A 17,779-nucleotide genomic window follows, 5' to 3' on the forward strand; every position below is an offset into this window, starting at 1 on the left:
GAAAACACTAATTTTTATACTTAAGAATATTTTACCAACTCTTTGCATCATTTAGTGCATTTCTATCTTCAGCAGAGAATAAAGTTCTCAAGTTCTTTTGTGTTGTTAAGTATCAAAGGAATTTTCATAAAAATAAGCATCAATGCAAGAAGACTCAGTATTCATTCCGGATGACGTTGTTAATAATTCACGTCACGCATTTGATCCATACAATCTACAGTAAGACAAAAAAAATAGTAAAATAATAATAGTAAACTTGAGCAAATGTTTCTAACCATATGGAGAACATGTGACTACTTTTCAAATGACAAGATATGCTTATTTCTGGTTATGTGAAGTCTGACAGAAGTGATCATCATGTGCTAGCATGGTGGTACACACCTTTAATACCAGCCATCCAGAAGCAGGTTGATTTCTGAGTTCAAGGCCAGCCTGGCCTTCACAGCAAGGTCTGGGCTAGCCGGGGCTACACAGAGAAACCCTGTTTTGAAAAAAAGAAGTATAGAGAGCACTTTGAGAAAATGAGCCCTTTGAGAAAACTCTTACAACTATGAAGTATATAGTTCTTTGTGTTTTGTATTATTTCTTTTACTGTATGTGTGTATTTTTCACTATCTGTCTTGGGTTGGGAGTAGCTATCGGATGGTAGGTAAGGGTTAACCAATCAGGACCTATATTAATACAGATAATTAAATATTATTTTATTTTAGGAAAAAATAAATAAATATGAGCTTACTGGGCTTATCTAATTCACAAATACTTTGGTATGCTCTTGATAATTCCAATAGTTATCTTAAAAGTAAAAAGCCTATCTTGTAGGACCAGAAAATACTGAGAAAATTAGGGCCAGGAGAGTACTGAATGTATATTCCTGTATGCTATCTTATAAAAGATAAATCCTCTAGACTGAGAATTACATGAAGAGTTTGGGAAACAAAAGCAATCTATACAAGCTACTCCTGATAGGAGTCCCTCTGAACCTCTCAGATTCGTCTGGCTAATTTCAGCATGTGCACTGGCTCTTTTAACTCTGTGCCTGGCTGAGACGCCTCCTTCTCTGAACTCTAAGGAGCTGAGATTCACCTTTCTGACCATCTTTCCTGTCTTCTATATATCCTCATAAAATATTTACTCTTCTCCTGAATGACCACTCTGATTATCCTTAGGCTCCTTTCAGATTCCCTGATGATGTCATGGAAATGTTAAACCCATTATGCTAAGTTAGGACCTCCATCTGCAGTGACCTCTTGGCACAAGCTTCGAGGACAGCATGATATTTTTACATAAAAGTTAGTCTTCATTCAAATCCTTGAGGTCTGATCCTGAAAAAAACACTGACAGCTCAATCAACCCTAATAAATACTTAACTAGGACCATGGAAAAACGCAGAATACAGTTCCACCAAGAAAATCCATTACACACTTACAATTGAGTCATAAAATATGTCTATAAAGTGTACAATTATTTTACCATATTTTTTTATTGGAAAATAAGCATTTAGTGTAATTTACAGGTTTAACCCAAAGGTAGTGAGTATATGACATTCTTTTTCATTAAGCTATTAGGGAAGTCAGGAGTGACAGCACACAGCTCTAATTATCTTTAAAGTAGTGTTTCAAATTGATCATGCATAATGCAATTACAAATCATAATTAAATTAATTTATATTGATTTAAGATTTTATAAGTTTTTAATAACTACAGTGTAGAATATCTATTTCCACAAGCTAACATTAGTATTTTCAAGCTAGCAGAGCACTCTTCTGTCATTAAGTACTTAGTAATCTTGCAGCGACTTTAATGTAGGTGAGGGCTAAATTTTGGCCCTGTGGGTAGGGGCTGGAGTTGAAGTTCAAATATTGGAACTCATACTTCCCTCAGGTCATGGGTATTAGTTAACCTTGCCACTTCTGAAAAAAAATATCCTATGTCTAGAAATTGTGAGCATTTAAATATGCTTTTGCCAACAGTTTACATCCAATTTAGAATCATCATGGTTTTTGTTTGTTTTGTTGGTTGGTTTTTAAGAGTACACTGTAGTTGTCTTAAGACACACACCAGAAGAGTGCACTGGATCCCATTACAGGTGGATGTAAGCCACCATATGGTTGCTGGGAATTGAACTCAGGACTTCTGGAAGAGCAGTCAGTGCTCTTAAGCACTGAGCCATCTCTCCAGCCCGAATTATCAGTTTTAAAATATCCCCAGGCTGGCAGCACAAGGCTCTCCTCTTTTCAAGCACGCCCCCTTCCCTCAGTTGCCTTTACAAACAGTAGCACAGGCCTTGCACAGGAAAACCACAGTGCCTTTTCAACACTCTTCTCACGGAGTCATTGACTCAAACAGTCAAAAACAAAACAAAAATCAGTGGAAGTACAAAAGTCCTCCCCCAAGTTTAAGAAGAGTAAAGTTTGGAGGCCCAAGCCAACTCTACCACACATGGCAACCTGCCCTCCTCTCCAGCCTTGGTCCATTCCAGATGCATCTCTGACTTTGCCGGCCACTGTTGTCGGAGGACTACAGTTCCCTCAGAGTTCACATCCTGAGGCTCAAAGACAACCGAGTCGTCTACCCTTATTTCTAGAGCTACAGGGAAAGCTACGGTAGAGTCAGGAGGGAGATAGTGGTGATTCTGAAAGATTCACACACTATTCAAGAACTGTTCCCTTATGACCAAGTATTCAAAGTGTCAGAACTGCAGAGGAATCTAGACACATACCTCCCTTTCCAGATCTCCAGGGCCTGAGATCTGTGAACTGTTTGTGCTAGCCTACTGCTCTCGCTGGGAAGTGTGGGTAGAGGTCTGAATATTCCTATTTTATTTTGCTTTTTGATTCAGTGGTTTTCTCTGAATGCATTAAACGCTGTAAGATCCTATGAGCCAGCCTGGCAATGGAAGTGATATGAGAAATGCTCAGATATGATCTCGGTAGCCTCTCAGAAGGCATCTTGTCAACAAGCACCCACTGAGCTTTGGGGAGCAAGCTCCAAACAGGCTGAGGCAGGAACTCCCTCCTGCCTGGAAGACCTTCGCTCCTCCCTTTGCTGATCACTAGCAACCCCTTTAAATAATGGGAGGAAGCAAGCAGATAGATACAGGAGCACACAGAAGCTCTTAGGGGCTAAGATCCCAATGACTTTTGGAGAAATACACACAAGAGAAAGGCTTCATCCTGGAGTTTCACAGGCCTTGCAGGTGAAAGTTTCCCTCCTCCAGCCTGCCCAGTGCAGAAGCCCCATCAGAACCCCTTGCTGGGACCACTAGGAACTCTCTGGGACAGAACCCCTTATGACCTTGTCTGTAGAAAGGGAGAGGGACCTTCCTCACTGCTCTGGAATGTACATGGTGGCAAAAGTCCCTAAACTCAGCTAGAGGTCATGCGGGGCTGAGATGAGCAAGAGACAGCAAGGAGATAAAAGGTGGAGACAGTGGGAGTCCAGGAGCCCTTTTGCTACCACCTTTGACCTAAATCTGTGAGTTCCAACCAGTACAAAGATTTCCCATCCAGACAAGCTTTCTCTACAAATGCTCTGGTTATTGAACAGCATACACAGACAAGTAGGCAGCAACTCGGTCCCAGGGCAAGAAATCACAAGGGATTCCGCCAAGTTGAGTAGATACAAACCTTGGTCCCCTCTCCACCAGGGTCAGCTTGGCCTAAGCCCTGCCCTTCCCTGAAAGGGACGGAAAGCCTATGACAAGCTCCCTGATCTTGTTTCAACGTCCCCTTCTCTTGGTCTCATACTGTCAAAACCAGCCTTCTAGTCTGATTCAGATGTCTTTCGTTCTATTTCTACAGTCAGACAAAATGCTCTCACTGAACAAGGAAACTCTCCGAAAGAACATGCAGACTTAGCCAAAGAATTTGGGAAGATTCTTAAGTTGTAAAGTCATCTGTACATGAAAACGTTCTGCAGAGAAAGGGGATAAGAGAAGGGAAAACTGAATGTTCTCTAGCAATTTCTAAGCACATGGCTGGGAGAAAATAAAATTAGTTCAAGTGACTATAGGACATTACTCCTCTTAATTAATATTAACAGATGGTAATATGAATTTTCTTAAACTTCAGTTATAGTCTAGAAGGAAAATGAAGGCTGTAGCCCTAGGGCTGCAAATGCCAGCATGGTCAGTTCTGTGTGCCTTAGCTTTGAGCTTGGCATAATAAAACCCTCCCTTCTCCTGCATAAATTACAGTAGTCTCCCCTCCATGGGGAGTGTAGGGATATAATCAAAATGAACTAGTTTAGAAATTAAAAAAAAAATCTCAACAACCTCTGACTTTAATAAAGTCTTCCAATTGGGGGTCAATTTTAGTATTTATTGGACAAATGTAGATAGGGAAGATTGACTTTTTTTTTCTCTCTTTTTGGCATCAGTATGTATAACTAGCAGTCTAGGTTGTTAAGTTCCCAAGCAGGGATGAGTTTAAAATGCATGGATTCTATTATGTGTACAATTTAATCACAAGGTATTTAAAATAGACATTTCCATCTAAAATCCAATCAGAAATCAACACAGTTCCTCGGGCGTTAGATGATCATCTCGATTCTGCATTTGTAAACTGGGAGAAATAAATGTGACTTGTGGATACCAAGAGGTCAAGTGCGGCTGCTCAAATATTTTTCTTACAAAATGACGGATTTATTAGACAAATAAGTAGCCCTGCTGATGCAAAACCCCCAGTGATTGAATTTTGACGTTAAGTCAACAACAACTCGAACTACATCAGTGCTTCAAGATTTAGTTATGATGGTAGAGATTACTGAACAAATAAGAGACAGAAATGAATACAGATTTCCTAGGAGCTGCCCTGGCACCTCCTTCCTGACATTCTCTTCCATATGCTCCCCTTGTTCACACTGTATTATAATTAAAGGACTTGCCTATGTCTCACAATTGGAAAGGAACTTTAAAATAATTAGGCATATTTTTCTGTTTTTTAAAAAAAATAGGCAGGCTCAGAACAAGAACCAATTGAGTTTCATAATAAATTCCTTCCTGGCCTGAAAGTCACCCACAATTAGATTGGAGGGGGAATGCACTGAGTCTTTTTCTCTTTCTTTTCTCACTCACTCCTCTCTCTCTCTCTCTCTTATTTTTCTTTCTCTTTAAGTTCTTTCCTTAACAGTTGTGTTCACAAACTCTCTTCTGTAATTTACAAAACACAGCATTCTGTGTAGTTTGAGGACATGAGAAATGTCAGCAGCCCATTCAAAGATTAGGACACACTGATAAACACACACACACACACACACACACACACACACACACACATCAAAAGTATGTAAGATTTCACCCCTCAAGTCTCAACAGCAGCACATATGCTTGCGCTGGCCGTGGTGCTGAAATTTTGACTTTTTTTCCCCCTGGGAAGGGCCTGCCACCCTCAAGGAAGCTTTAGAGGAATGTTTGTGTTTCTTCTGAAAGGAACCTTAAATAATGGAGACTATATTTAAAGATAAAGCAGTTTATTTCTGACATTCTGATGATAAGGGAACTAATCGTTCCTGGGGTGGACATTTTGTCTTTTATTTTATATATGACATTTTTATTCCAGGGGGAGAATGACTCAGTTTCCCCCTTGTGTCCTCTTGGTCCCATCTGCTTTCTCTTCTTTTCTGATTTCTTCTTCTCTTATGGCATGGCTCTCAACTATTGCCGCTGGGTTATGGAGCTTCTTGATGTATAGACACAAAACTATATTTGCTTTTATGGCTTTGTCTTATTAAGGGCTTGAGATAATTTGATCTTGTAACTAGTACTTTGCTTTCTGGGTTTCTGGACTCAGATCTCCAGAGGTAATAAACTTGAGCCAGATCTTTATTTAAATACAATGATAATTCTACTCTATAAAATAAAGCACACATTCAACCTTCTCTCCCAGTTTGTCATATTGTCTTGCCATCAAAGCCTGCAGCCCTTAACTACACATGTTTTCATTGTGCTGAATTTTAAAAATGAACTGTGCAAGATGACCTCCTTGGAAAGTACTCCTAGAAATTTTAAATTTAACCCAGTACTAACAATACAACTCACTACAAAGGATGATAGAGGATACTTCTTGTCCCTTGTTGCTCCCAGGATTAGATGATAACTTTTAACAAATAAAGCCTTTCTATTAGTAAGGAGAATATGCTACCATCTTTTTCCAAAATATACTTCTGTTTACAGTTGCCTAAACTCATCTCCAGATTTCTATTTCAATATGCTCTTTAGGATGCAAAATTCCTGTCAAATTAAAAAGTGCTCATGTCTTGCCCGCTTCCAGCAAATCACTGCAGCCCCTAATAAATCCAGCTGGGGTTCGTTCCACGGCCTGATGCTGCTGAAATCATTATTGTCCTGCCTTGTTTCATGTCAGAGGCCTCTTTGCCTCATCTGTCATGAAACCAATTTCACTTTATTTACATCCATTTGCTAGTTTAATTACTGTGCTGATGAATAGCCTGAAGGAATTAAGTTACGAGTCTTTGGAAACCAAAAGAGACAGATATATGGGCTACCTTTTAACTACAGGGAAGGAAATAAAGGCTAGTGGCTTATACCAAAATTTTAAGATAAAAAGTATTTCTTCATACCAAGCTGCTCTTGAAATTCAGGGTTATCCATCTTCATGTATTCAGCACCTCCTGGATGGAAGTGTGCTTCAGAGTTCTTCATATTTATAGATGGATCAGTTCTGTACAATAGTATTCTCCATTTTTAAATGCACCAACACCCCCTCCCTTTTTTTTTAAACTAAGATTCACATATGATTTCCCAGCCAAACCAAACAGTCTAACGTAGTGGACTCTTTATTAGAAGCAGATAACAAATGTTAACCTTTTCCTGCACCTAAAATAGGAAAATGCCTTTGTGAGAACTGTAAAACTTAATTCCTCCAGTCTAATATATAGTATAAATTACTTTACCTGTATTTTGTACATGCTGTAATAGCACTTAGATAATTCTTGTTTTATATAATTAAGCACTATTTCACCTTTGCCTTTAGTGTATTTTTAAATCTTGAGTAAGAACATTCAGTTACTTTCTTCCTTATATACCCAACATAATAGAATGTTATGGGTGTATGCTAACGATGAGGTCTTATGATCTAAGTGAAAGATGCACTCTCAAACATATGTAAGCAATCAAGTATTTACTCACACACACAATGGAAATATAAGATCAATAAACTTTTAGTCATTCCATATATTACAAATTAACTTCTACAATATAAGCTTATTAATCATGACAGTATTTAAAAGAAGACATATTCAGCAGTATGCATCCCCTATTATATCACTTATTGTAGCTTTTACGATAGAAATTTGGTAACTTTTCATGTTATTTATCATCATTGTAAATTAAAACAAAAATAAGAAATTGACTTTTGGTGATTTTATTGTAGGCTGTAGTCTCAGGTAAGCCTGCACATGGGGATAAGTAAGTTTTAAATTTATCTTGATTATTTTTTCTTCCATTGCTCTGTTTCTGGTATAGTTTCTAGCCTTTTAAAATGAATCTACTCACTGGATTTACTTAAGAAATGTGTGCATATGACAAATATATTCATCACTTAATAAAATTTTAATTATTTTCTTCTTGAGTTTATCATGAATAGCATCTATAGAGTCTCCATGTGTTGATACAGAGTTACTTTTAAGGTTGCACAAACTTTCTAAACAAAATATCTAGTTGAAACTTACTTCAAACAGTGGAAGATCAGAGATATTTCAAAGCAGAAACAAGAGAGGTGAGTTTTGTTTTGTTTAAAAAATATTGTCATTTAATGTTTTTACCACCTGGATATTCTGCAATTTAATTTATCATAAGCTCAGCGTAAAGGAAGGGGCAAAAATGTAAATGTGTTTATACTTCCTGTCTAAACAACTAGAAGTGGAGAAAACCCTATTGCCCATGTAGATATATATTAACGTATTACATATTCATTAAAAATCCCCAGAGAACTCTCTCTGTGCCTTGTTTGTGTCCTTATAAAAAGCATTTCCCCTGATCCTTCCTCTGTTCTTAATAACATTTATCTATAAAGCAACACATATCACAAAAACTTTTGGGGGGTCAAGTGAGTCTTGCTTATAAAAATTGTCAAATGAAGAAACACTAGTCAGGACCCTTGAGGTAAAACTTCCCTCTAAGCAGTACACACAGACACCAGATAATTCTTTGGTAGATATCTGCAAACAGTCTTCCACTAAAACAAAGAAAAACTCTATTGCTTTTTTAACGTACAGTTTATTCCTTTTTGTAAACAAAAGTAACTGGAAGGGGTTTTAAATGTTTTCTCGCTCCCTCTCCCCCTCCCCCAGATCTCTCATTCCTCCCTCGATCCAAGACCTTCCCCTCCTTCTCCAGCTCCTTTTGATTAATAGATCCATGCGGCTAACGGCCTGACATATGGTGTGCGAAGCAGCTTGAGATAGTACCTTAGGCATCCCCTACGGCCATTAACATATTAGGGGCTTATGTGCACTCAGACAGCCAGACCTCATTGAGAGCCAGCATTTGCAGAAAGGCTGCACCCCAGAGCTGTTTGATAGAGAGTTTCAATAATGTACCACTCTTCCACTTTAGGGGACTGGCTTCTGGTGCTGAAACACTGAGACTGAATTGAATGAAATTTAGAAATAAGATTCAGTTACATTCAGCAACAATGGGGGGGGGGTGACCAAACCACTGTGCTTACATCTGTTTGTATATGGATCTGCACGTGGAGGCTCTGCTTCAAGCTCATAGACAGCCACCGCTCCTCAGCATCACATCAGCAAACAGCTAACGTCAGCTGCATGGATTTATTTTGTTTAAAGATTTATTTTGCTTAAAGTCTTCTTTATACCCAGAATGTAGCAGTAACGTACCAGTACAGTTACTGACAGATATTTTTCTAAAGCAAAACCCAAACCGCATAATTTAAAGGGAGACTTTATTCTGAATCTTGTGGCTTGATATTTTTTTTTCCTAGTAGAAGAAATCAAATGCAGTTTACATCTGTAGCATTTAAAAAGAAAATCGGGAAGAAAAATAATGAAAATTTAACTTTAAAGAGTGTGTTTGTATTTTAAAATATATTGGTAAATAAAATCCTTAGAGAGATGATGGCCCATCTTCCTAAGCAAAATATCAAAGTTTACTAACAAACCAAAAGTCTTGACAACAAGGAATATATGTCCGAAATATATATATATATATATATATATATATATATATATATATATATATATATGGCGCGAGAGATAATGTAAAAAAAAAATCAAAAGCTCCATCTCATTCCGAGCTTACTTGATTTACTTTAACCTCAGAACTGAAGCTTGAAATTCGCTTTGCCCACGTTCTCGGCCCTTCCAGCCTCCCGCTGAGAAGCCACTGCGCCCCCTTTGAACTATATTCTGGCTGTTTGCTTGGCAAATAAATACTGTTCCGCCCTATTAAACCTTTTAGGTAGTTTTCATCTCTGGATTCCTCAAATACAGAGCTAATAAGGCGACGCTTTGAAGCTGTTTTACTTTCAAACTATAGCCCTGAGGCGTTAAAACCCACAAAAGGTAAGTGAGAAGTAAACTGCCAGGAGCGAGGCTGTGCCCTTCCCTTCAAAACTGCTGGGACTCTAGCCGGAACAGTCCGGGTTTCAGTGCAGAACCGGGTTTCAATTGGAAGCCCCCGGGAGTTTTATTCGTGTGCCACTTTACCAAAGAAGTCAAGAGAGAAGAGAGGTTTAAGTTTAAAAGCCTGGGAATTTCTTGGAAAAAGGTAGAGAAGGGTTGGCCAAAATAGGTTTCCCTAAGTAGACGCTGGCAAACAAGTGTCAGATGGAAGGTAAAGGTTAGGAGTTAGCTGTCAGGGAGCTCAAGAAACCAGTAATAGAACTTCTTCAAGAGGCGTGGCAGTGTGCGCCAAGAGATTGCTGGCCGAGCTTAAACTCACTTGGAACCTACACATTAAGATTACCCTTTCTGAAGACTCTATTAACGTACAGTTTGTTCCCTGCTTTCCCAGTCCCAGGATAGCTCCCGCCCCCGCCCCTCTGCACCCAACACCCAACATGAGCTTTTTTTTTTTTTTTTTTTTTTAGTTTAGTTTAATGTAGGCAAACAAAACAACCAAAACATATTCGGTTTTAGTGAAAACGGATGAAAAGCGCTTGCCGCTGAAAGGCTACACATTTTAAGTAGATTTGACAAGAAAGATAAGCCTGATCCGAACACCTCTGTACCAAGTCAAAGGAACCCTACCTACCTGCCTTTTCAATTCCTACATTTCCATTGCTAAAACAGAATGCATTTTAAGATTCTGCAGAGCCCAGGACGCGAGCTCCCAAACCAAAGCGCCTCAGAGCCCTCTTCACATTTAGCTTCTCTTTCTTTTTCTTTCTTTCATAGCAACGATTTGATAAAGTCGCAGAGATGATCAAAATTAACATAAATCATTATTAGTTATTAGGATTTGCTCTAAATTACACTGTGAATATCGCACCAGCCCCATCTGCCGCCCCTGCTCTCTCAGCAATAGATTGCAGATAAAATAAATGTCCTTACCCCATTAGAAGGTTCCTGTCTCTGTAGCCAAAAGCCAAACAAAAGCAATAAATACCAGGCTTTTTCTCTCACTATTCAGCTGCGACTCTTCTCATCAGCCCTTCCTCTGGAAAAGCTCAATAGCTGCCTGAAAATATTGCATTTTATATCACCAAAGGGCGATTAATATTGCATTAACTGTATTTAACATTTTTAAGCGCGAGTAATCTACAATGAGTTACTTTCTGTTAGTAAGTACGGGGGCATCAGAACTCCTGCAGACCACTTAAGATAGCCTTGTGAACGTATTATTTATCTCACACGTTGTATTTTTTTTTTTTAATAATGTAAGGGTGTGCCGCGCGATGTTTGAAGTAGAAGAAGTCGTGCTAATGGTCTGCTGAAAGTATTCTGACACTGTCTGGAGACGGCCAGGTCTCTGCCTTCATTAAATGTTTATTGTCAACACTTGGCAGGGGCGGGAGGGAGAGAAGAGACCTGTGCAAGTGATTTTCCGCGGTTGGAAATTGTCAACGTTTTGTTTTATTCCGATTCTCGTCTATAGAAGTTTGTATACATTGTGCTGTGCTGAAGCTAGGCGTCGGAGTTATTAAACAAACTTATGCTTGCAACTCGTTTTACTCGATAAATGCGCGATCTCTTTCCTCTCCATCCACCCTCTTTGCCAAGTCTTCATCAAGCTCTCTGCCAGTCCCTTCCGCTTCCCTTCACCCCTTCACTTTGTTCCTAGTCATCTCCCTCAGAGCAGACTGGGACGCTCTTCCCCATTCCACCTGGGAATCTGAGGGAGAACAAGAGGGCTTTGCAGCACCCCAATCCTTTCCGCCCAGATAGAAATCCTCTCTAGTTTAATCAGTTCGCAAGGTATTGCATCTTAACAACAAAGCAAAAGCCTGGGTCGTTTTCATCCAATTCTTTTTAAAATAAACAAAATATTAAAATAAAAAATAAAATTAAACCTGCAAAACCAAATTTGAAACTTCTGCATTCGATTACTGACTTTTGACTTAGGCAAGTTGGAATGTAAAAAGAGAATTTTTAACTAATATGAGATTTGCGTCTTCTTCCCTTTTCACTCAAACTGATCTCAAAGGCCCTTAGGAGAGGGACTCGACCTCTGACAGCGCCTAATTTTTGAAACCGGGAACTGCAGCTGACTCCCCCAAGGGTCCTAGGCGCGCTCAGTGCGCATGTGCGGGCTCTGCTCCCTCCCCCGCCACGCTCCACGCACTCCGAGTCCACCCGGGCTCGCCCCCCCCCCCCACCGCAGTCTGCGCTGGGTGGCTACCAGTGCGCACGCGCGCGGGATGCCCTAGCCTTGGGCTCTTAACCCGCTCGCTTCCTCCCTCGCCTAGCTGTATGCTGCCCCTGACCGGGAAAATGCTGGTTGTCTGGCGACCAGGAACCTAGGGGCAAGGGGTCCCCAGCAAGAAGCTCGGGCGTGTGTGTTGGGGGGAGGCGGGGAGGCGGTGTATACCCCTGGTAGCTGAAAATACGACTCACTTACTCTAGTTTGGGCCTGCACACGCCAACCTCCCTCCCTGTCACGAAAAGTTAAGGCGGGTGGGGTGGGTGGGTTGCAAAAGGGCGGCTGCGGGGAGCGGGGAGCCCGCGAGCTGCTCCGGTAGTCACACAGAGTCGGAGGAGTGCTCGGCCAGCCAGCGCCACCCTCCGCAGCCTGCGGGTTTCAAGGATGGAGTCACCCAGGGCTGTTTCCCATCAAGCTGACTTGACAACAATTAAGAAAGTTTTTAATTAGCTTCTTGTTATCATTCATTTTATTAATTTCCAGAACTCTCAGTCCATGAATTATTCAGAGGGCAAGGCAACCCGAGTGGGGTGGCCGCGCGTCCGCGTCGCACGTGCCCAGCTGAACCGCGGCCGCGTTGAGCACTTGAAGTCGCACAGGCGCGAAGGTTTGATCAAATATTAAATAACGTAATTATTGCGACAAGGCTTATCTCGCAGGTGAAAGAGAGGGCCCCGCCAGAATTTGATTTCGGCTGCTTTGGTTTTGTTTTGTTTTTTTAATCAATTAAACTGGTAGCCTCCTTTAAAACAGCCCACGAGGATTGTGTGGCTCCTCTGCTGTAACTAAAACTGTTGTAGCGTTGATGGCGAGGGCAGACCATTATCTAATATAATTGTGGCTGTCACTTCCCTTCTGGCCATCAAGACCCTTAGAATAAGGTTGAGGACACCAGTTTTAGCCAGTCAAAGGCTCCTATTTAAACTTGAAGCACCAAATAAGGAAAGTCCACCCACTTGAAAGATTGAATGGGGGATCAGCCCAGGTAACATTCAAGTCCAGAGGCCCAGAAAGCAAAGATGGATCTGAGCCTGGGGCAGGAACGTAATACCAACAGCGTGGATCTGGGCTCCTTGTGAGAGGCTAAATGTAAGAACCAGACCCAAGCAATCTTAGTGTCACAAGAAAGTAAAAACCGATACAATCGCTGCAGTGGGTGCCTACTGTTTATTTAACAGTTTATAACTGAAGTTGAGAATAAGAACACGCATTAGACAAAAATCTATCCAGAAGCTAGCTGATGGATGCTGGGGACATCCTTTCTTAGACCTACAGAAAAAGCAGAATCCGGTGAAGAGTTCAGAAAGCAGTTTTAAGAGGAAGGTAGCATTTCTGTGGCGAGTGCACTCAACGCGTATTTTTCTTTTTCCCTTTCTTATTCTGCTCTTGTGTGTCTAAAGAGTCTAACACAAAATCAGAGCCCATTTCCCCTACCTTCTGAAACGTGTGTTCTTTAGAGGAGTTCAGACTCACACATTTTATTTCCACAAATTAGCAGATGTGGGAGGAAATTCGTTTTGCATTATTTTCCTAACCTTCTGAACCAGAGAACTTGAAACAGCCAAACCACCACAGATCAGCAAATCATTGACTTCTTTTGAGGAGTTTCCTTTTAACATTTTCTGTGAGTTGACAGCTAAAGGGGTCTTACACAAGCTCTCTCAGTCCTTCCTGGCCTGAACACATCCACTCACTAGAAAGCAAAACTTTCTTTTTAATTTTTGCACAGTTTCCTACTACATAAAATAGGAAACCCTGCAAAGCGATGCGTTTTCATGATGTTTTATTAACATAATAGTCTTTTTTTCTTTGTAGTGGGCAAGGATTTACTTAATACAAAACAAATGCTTAAATTCTTAATACATACATTATCCATTATTATATAATACAAATGTATTTGCCTGCAACATTTCTGTTTGAGCAGATTATTAGAAAAACAACCTTTGTAAATCTTTTTATTTGTTCATTCCTGGATCTCCAACAATGAAATCTGGTCATACTTTTCTATAAAATAATGTGTTCTTTTACAAATGTATTTTATTAGAAACTCTGATGATATCTCAAGTCAATAACAGAAACAAATCAATTTTGATGGAAGAGATCTACTTTTAAAAATACCTCTAGTGCTTTTTAAAATATTAACAACTGTTTTAAAATCACACATTTTAAAATGTACTACTCTTTTCTGAACACTTTTCTTTCACAGATATGCCGGTGAAGTTAGAAAGATTTAGCTAAAATAGGATGACTTCAGAGGATATAGTCCCAACTATTAAGAAAGTTTGTACATTTGGCATTTGATCTAGTTCCAGGTCACCAAAAAAAAAAAAAAAAAAAAAAAAAACAAAAAAAAAAAAAAAAAAAAAAAAAAAAAAAAAAAAGAAAGAAAGAAAAAGAAAGAAAGAAAAAGAAAATCTCTTGTCAATCTGAAGTAATAGGTGGTATGCAAAATGTTCTAAATGAAGTGAAGCATTTGACAAGTTATTGGGGCAGATCAAAGGATACTTTTATAATTTATTAACTGCCAACGAAAAGTCGTTTAGTTACAACATTTTTAGATATGTTTTAGAGTAGAACAGCACTTCCAAACCCCTAGGCCTGAGTCCCTGACCTTCAACTTAAATGCTTTGCAGGTGCCTGGTTTTTTTTACAGCTTTCCATCACCACTCTGAACCCAGCGACTTAAGAGCTTCTGCAGATAAAATTAAAACTTTGATAAAATGGACAATTCACCTTTCTCGGAGCAACAGTTCCTATGACTTATCTGAAACTGAATTCTCATTCAGGAAAACAAAACAAAAACAACTAAATCTCATCCTTTCACTCCTGCTGACTCCCCTGCCTCCTCCTCTTGCTTGATTTTAACATTTGATTGAGGCTTTCTGTTTGGTGTGGGTTTTTTGTTTTGTTTTGTTTTGTCTCATTTGTTGACAGGCTCTACCAGGACTTGGCTCAATGTAAACACAAAAATGCATCCAGATCATAAAACTGCTCTTCTTTCAGTCATGTTTTATTTGGAAGTGGACTGGGACACATCTCCCTGGTGTATGTTGGCGCACAGAAATGGTTCTGATGGGGTGGGGTGGGGTGGGGTGGGGGTGGGGGCAAGAGAGCAAAGATGTAACCAAGGAGAAAGCTCTGCAGACACAACAAGGACAGGAGGATCAGTCCGTGAGACATTTCAGGATTAACACCGGCAGTTTGTAACCACTGTGTGTGGGCCTGTGCATGAAAGAAAATATTTACAATAATGTTGTGTTTTCAGTGGAGACAGGCAGTAGACTGTGAAATCACACTATCCACAAAAATGGTCTACCAGAAAGCTAGCCCAGTTTAGTGCTCAGTTTCAAATGCATAGAATGTTTTGTGCTGCAAACAATGACATACAACATAATTAAATAAACAACAAAGCCTACCCAGAGTGAGACCTAATCTTATTTCTTTCTGCACCTTTCGAACCATGCATGATTTCAGTCTTGTTAAACAGTGTTTCCCCCATCATCTCTTCACCTTTCATCTTTAGTTGTGGTTAAATGATAGTAACAAACCATCTCCATGTGAGATCCAAACAGTATCTCGTACACAACAAAGCAGGCATTTCACTAAACCACATCTCTCTCTCCTTTTTTCTTTCTCAAACTGTCTTTCTCAAAATTTTTTCCCTTAAAATCCATCAGCAGCTTGGATTATTAGTATGAAATATCATACATGATTTTCTATTTTTGGAAACTCATAGTGCAAATTGAAGTTTTTGTGACTCAACATTTACCCCCAGTAATAAATGACCCTTGAATAACAACAACAAGAACAACAACAACAACAGGGAAACACTGTTTGGCTTCCCCAGGTAAGTGCAGACCTATTTGAAACGAACAAGGTGGGAGGGGCTTTAAATCTTTAAATCTCTTCCTTTCTTCTGGGATTTTAGGTGATTTTTCTTACATGGGACTCCTGCCCCCAAATGAGAGCAGAAACTTCTGAGCTTTTCAACAACTTCACCTTCTCCAAGGGAGGGAGACAGGGACCTAGAAGGGCGAGACGGGCTGTATTCAGTGGAGAGAAGTGGAAAAGGAAGCAAGTTTCTTCCCTAAGATCTCCCACCCTCTCATGCTATCTAACTTAATAAGTGTCTGGGCAGTTTGAATCCGAACTAAAAAACAGAGAGCACTCTAAGGTGACGTTCTATAAGTAGGATGGGAGGGGGAAAAAAAAAAAAACAAAAAACACTTTCAGATAATTTGTTCATGGACTCATGAACAAAATTATAAAAGTAAAACCCTACTGTAGGTATAGTCATTTAATTATCCCAGAATAATTTTTTTTTTCGGAGAACCTAATTTCTGCCTGTTGAGTTCTCATTGCCTAAAGACCCTCACCTGACCAAGACCACAAGACTGAGGCCATTGGCTCCTGGAAAATGAAGATTCGGTGTGAATGACCAGACAGCCTCCCCAAGCACATGTAAGCTGAGCTCCAGCTGCTGAGCTGAAGCCAAGCCTTGGAGTCTCTTTGGAAAAGAGGGAATAAACCAAAGAGGGTGCAGGCGGGAGACTTTAGAAGGGAAAGAACTTGCTTCCTGCCCCCGAAGCGCAAGGTGCAGGCTGTTAGGTTTTCCTATGACTCACTTGTGCTTGGGAAGTTGGGGCTGTGGTAGTAATGGTACAGCTGCTTTCTCTTCCTTGGGGGTAAAGCTGCAGAATACTGCTCCCAGGAGTTAAAGTTCTAAAGCATCTTTGTCTTCCCCCCCTTTTTATTTGTCTAGGGTTTTAGGTTTTGGTTTTGGTGATGGTTGGTAGTGTCATCTTTGTACTTAGTTCCTTGGCCCCCAGATGATTTTGTAAGTATCTCTGGTCAAGATCCCCAGTTCTTCCCCCACCTTTCCCTCCCACCCTGGTCCCCAGAACCATCCTGCTTCTCGAAAAGCCCCAACTCCAGTCTTTGTGTTTCTTCCCCCCCACGCCCTGCTCACCTAAACGCCCCCCATTCTCTCCTGCCATCCCAAACTTTCTCCACACCCACACCCCTGTTCTCTAGGCTGGGGGACAGCTAGGGCCAGGTGCAGAGTGGGGCTGAGGGAAGGGCAAGAAAAGGAACTCCCCAAATGCAGGCAGGATAACGGACAGTCTAAATGAGGGTAAGTAGGCCAGAGGGAGTCCCAGGAACGCACCCCTCAGCTCCCCAGTGTGCCCCATCCGGCGTCTCACACCCTCCTCAGTAAGTGGCAGAGAATTTCATCCGCTTCTGCTTCTGTCTCTGGTTGCAAAACCACACCCGCACCACGTTCTTTTTGAGGTCCAGTTTCTCGGCGATGGCGGCGATCTTCTCAGACGAGGGCCGGGGTTGTACGGCAAAATAGGCCTCGAGGGAGCGCTTCTCTGGCGCGGCGATGGAAGTCCGCTTGCGCTTCTTCTCGCCGCCGTTGAAGAGCTCGGGCTTGTTCATTTTCTCACGTTGCGCGCCCTCGGCCTCCTCCAGCCACGCCTGCAGAATGGGCTTGAGTGCGATCATGTTGTTGTGCGAGAGCGTGAGCGACTCGAACCTGCAGATGGTGCTCTGGCTGAGCGAGCCCACGCCCGGGATCTTGAGGTTGGCCAGCGCGGAGCCCACGTCGGCCTGCGTCACGCCCAGCTTGATGCGCCGCTGCTTGAAGCGCTCGGCGAACGCCTCGAGCTCGCGCGGGTCCGTGTCCGAGTCGCAGATGGACGCCAGGCCCGCCGCGCCCACCACCGCCGCCGCGGCCGACGCCGCGGCTACCTGCCCCGCCGCCGCCGCCGCCGCTGCCGCCGCCGCGCCGTGGTGCGCCGCCGCGGCCACGAGCCCGGGATGCGGCAGCCCGGACGGCATGTTCATGGCCGCCGCCGCCGCGGGGTGCGACAGGTGGCCCAGGCCGTGCATGTGCGGGTGCGGATGCGCCGAGCCGCCCAAGAGCCCGCCGCCT

General features: G+C 41.6%; 1 protein-coding gene across 1 annotated transcript in view; it reads right to left on the reverse strand.

Annotated features, from left to right (window-relative positions):
• Window positions 1–17,012: 17,012 nt before the first annotated feature.
• Pou4f1 (POU class 4 homeobox 1) overlaps window positions 17,013–17,779 on the reverse strand; it is a 2,140-nt gene continuing 1,373 nt past the window's right edge. Inside the window, 1 exon segment of the mRNA XM_021203631.1 lies at window positions 17,013–17,779. This exon segment is cut by the window's right edge and continues 43 nt beyond it. Within this exon segment, the coding sequence (XP_021059290.1) occupies window positions 17,053–17,779 (727 nt within the window). The 3' untranslated portion in view covers window positions 17,013–17,052.

The sequence above is a fragment of the Mus pahari genome, chromosome 8 (assembly GCF_900095145.1).
Source record: "Mus pahari chromosome 8, PAHARI_EIJ_v1.1, whole genome shotgun sequence".
NCBI classification, from domain to species: Eukaryota; Metazoa; Chordata; class Mammalia; order Rodentia; family Muridae; genus Mus; species Mus pahari.